The sequence below is a fragment of the Lissotriton helveticus genome, chromosome 7, assembly GCF_964261635.1.
Source record: "Lissotriton helveticus chromosome 7, aLisHel1.1, whole genome shotgun sequence".
Taxonomy (NCBI): Eukaryota; Metazoa; Chordata; class Amphibia; order Caudata; family Salamandridae; genus Lissotriton; species Lissotriton helveticus.
The window spans coordinates 1902755932-1902759058 of record NC_136068.1 but is presented as its reverse complement, the minus strand read 5'-3'; the positions used below and the strand labels follow the sequence as shown (position 1 = coordinate 1902759058).

Below are 3127 nucleotides of genomic sequence, written 5' to 3'. Positions count from 1 at the left end.
GGTAATGGTGAATTAACATGTACTATATTTCTATCCCTTCCCTCCATGGCATATGATTGTGAGATCTGTATAAACTTTAATTTCTTTCACCCTAATCCTTGCAAGCAGATTTTTAGAACCCCCTTCAAAGGCAGGAAAAAATTTGCTACACACATTTGGCTAAATGATAGGCCACCAAAAATGTAATATTTAGATTTTTTTCAACTGCCTGTAATGCATATTGATCATCAGACAATTTTATTTGAATTCGAGTAGAACAAAATAAAACATTTTGTCGTGGATTTTTCATTTCAATGAATTTTCGGGGAAAGGCAAGCTAGGGTAAATCCAGGTAGTAAACATCAAAATAATGAGAATCTTTTTAATACCCTTTTAAAGCGTCTGTTTGCTAGTACGGTTATGTGAAAATTATACTTTAAATTTTACAACTTTGGTAACTTTTAAAAAAAATATTATATTATCAGATTTGATCATATCAAACTCCCCTCAGGACAGCTTTGCTCTCTTGCTGAAATGCTGCTCATGCATTACGCCCCACTGCGTTTTAAAGATGAACTGAAGCCACTCATCTAGTTGCTAGATTTGTAGTTTTACTCGGCCTGTTTATTTTCAATCAATCAATCATAACACTTGTATAGCGCGCTACTCACCCGGAAGGGTCTCAAGGCGCTACTCATTTGGATAATTTTTGTGAGGTGCAAGCCAATGATTAAAGCAGCCTTTTAAAACACCCTGCAGGCTGCATCCTAAGAAGAATTTGGCACATTCACTAACTTATTTGTTTAGGTTTTAGTAAATTAAGCTCTGCAGCATGCATCCCAAATGTTGACTTTTGGACAATTTCCAGATCCATCATCCAACAACTGTAACCTTGCAAATGGTTGACAACACAAGAGAACAATTGTTTCTAAGAATACAAACAGACAATGGACTGTCAGAAACCTCCACATCCTTTAACCAGATAACACAAATATCGTGTAGACAGAATATTGTGTCAAAAGTATCAAGGACAAGAATATTGAGAAGGTAATTGCAAATAGCCAAGTATAAATATCCTATTCTTAACTCCAGATCTACGCACCACAAGATATATTTATATTGTCATGGTACATATATGTGGAGTTATATATAGTAAATACAATGAAATTGTAGTGTGTTTTTAATGCAAGTACACAATGTGCTGTTTTTATGAAATGTAATATTTATGAAAGGCTATTTAACAAAAAAATAAATAGTGACTTATATATTTTTGTTGTGTTGGTGTATCACAGTATGCTGGGACCCACTGCTAATGTTTTGGTGATCTAGACTATTATTATGGTTATGAAACTCTAGTCTTTCCGCCAAGGGAAAAATCTTTTTCACTGTTATATATAGTAAAACTTTACTTACCCATAGAAAATTACCTACTCAATATTCTTGTCCTTGATTTTTTGGACACAATTGTCTGTCCCATGACATTTGTGTTTCCGACATTTGTCTAAATACCCTTTTTAACAGGAAAACATACAACAATGTCTCTGATAGTTACCAGGTTGTCTACCCACATTGCCATTTCACCTTACTGCTTCTCCCTGTATTTACGTAGGATGTCTTCAACTGTGCAGAATTGACAGAAATGCCCAGTGATTCGATTGCTAAAATGTTTCTCCACTCCACATACATTCTTCCTGATGTTAGATGTGGGATCCTAAGGACATCTATTGCCTCTTTATCCTCTTTACTTTTCTCAGAGTGTTTTTCAATTCTTGGTTCTTCAGGCTGTAAACTATAGGATTGCACAAAGGAACCACACCAATGTACACAAGAGATAAGATTTTGTTCTGTGTCAGTGAATTTGCTGAAGGTGGACGCAGGTACATGACCAAGAGAAAGCCGTAGAATAACACCACCACGGTGAGGTGTGAGCCGCAGGTGGAGAAGGCCTTGTCTCTACCCGCGATGGAATGAATCTTAAGGATGGATGAGAGGATATTGAAATAAGAGGTGAGGATGAGAACAAAAGAGAAAAGTCCAACTAAAGCCCCACAGATAAAGGTCAATGTCTCTATGGCATGGGTGCTGCTGCAGGAGAGCTTCATCAGAGCTGTGATGTCGCAGAAGATGTGGTTGACTTGACGTGACCCACAAAACGAGAGCGCAGATGTTAGGACCGTGTGTGGGATTGGCTCCACCAGGCTGAAGATCCAGGATCCGGCCGCCAGCCGGAGGCACAGAGTTTTATTCATGATAGACATGTAACGTAAAGGATTGCAAATGGCAACATACCGGTCATAAGCCATGGCAGTGAGAAGAATTGTCTCCGTACACACCATAGCGATGAAAAGGTACAACTGGATCAGGCACAGAGCGAAGGAGACACGTGGCGCCTCTGCAAAAAAGGTGGCCAGCATTTTTGGGAAGATAGTGGAGGTGTAGATAATGTCTACCAAGGACAAGTTCACCAAGAAAAAATACATGGGGGTGTGCAGATGGGAATCAGAATATATGATCACCGGTCTGAAAATATTTCCTTAGATAATGATAAGATAAACAAACAAAATTGCAACAAAAAGAGGAACTTTCAACTGAGGAAGGTCAGAAAAACCAACAATAATGAATTCTATTGCAGATGTAGCGTTTTCTCTCTTCATGCTGGTCCAGAGAAATCTGGCAAGATTTACATTCCTGGGGAGGTTCCCATGTACTATGTAAGAATTTAATTTTGGACTAGTTGTGAGCAGCAATAGATGGGGAGTGAATTTCTCTCAAGTACATTTCATGGTTTTCAACTATAGGTGTGTAGGAAGGCCGGATTTCAATCACCCAGAGCTGTTTCTGCAATACCTCTTGCTTTTAATCACTCTGCAGCTGAATATACAATATATAAATGTATTGCAATGCCTACAGAGATGTTGTGAAGTAGCTTGATGTGCACTTTAGACTTCGAATTTCTCCAGAGCTGTGTTCACAGAAAGAACCTAGATTCTCCAGAGTGGTCTGTTGAATATTAGCTCTCTGGGTCTACAGAAGTGCAAGATTGCATGCTCGCTGTGTGTGTGTCGTAGCAGAGGTGCTTATATCCAAACCTAGGTCTTCAGGGCGCTGGACCTTCACCTTTCTTCAGCTCCTCCACTGATAATATCTG

The 3127-nt window shown here is 38.9% G+C and overlaps 1 protein-coding gene across 1 annotated transcript; it reads right to left on the bottom strand.

Annotated features, from left to right (window-relative positions):
- Nucleotides 1–1700: 1700 nt before the first annotated feature.
- Nucleotides 1701–2459, bottom strand: LOC144769904 (olfactory receptor 1G1-like). Its single transcript, XM_078654098.1, has one exon. The coding sequence runs from the start codon at nt 2457–2459 to the stop codon at nt 1701–1703; it is 759 nt and encodes a 252-aa protein (XP_078510224.1).
- Nucleotides 2460–3127: the final 668 nt, after the last annotated feature.

Bases quoted from the DNA above. Each gene is read 5' to 3' on its own strand.
- LOC144769904 (XM_078654098.1), bottom strand. From the start codon at position 2,459: ATGTATTTTTTCTTGGTGAACTTGTCCTTGGTAGACATTATCTACACC.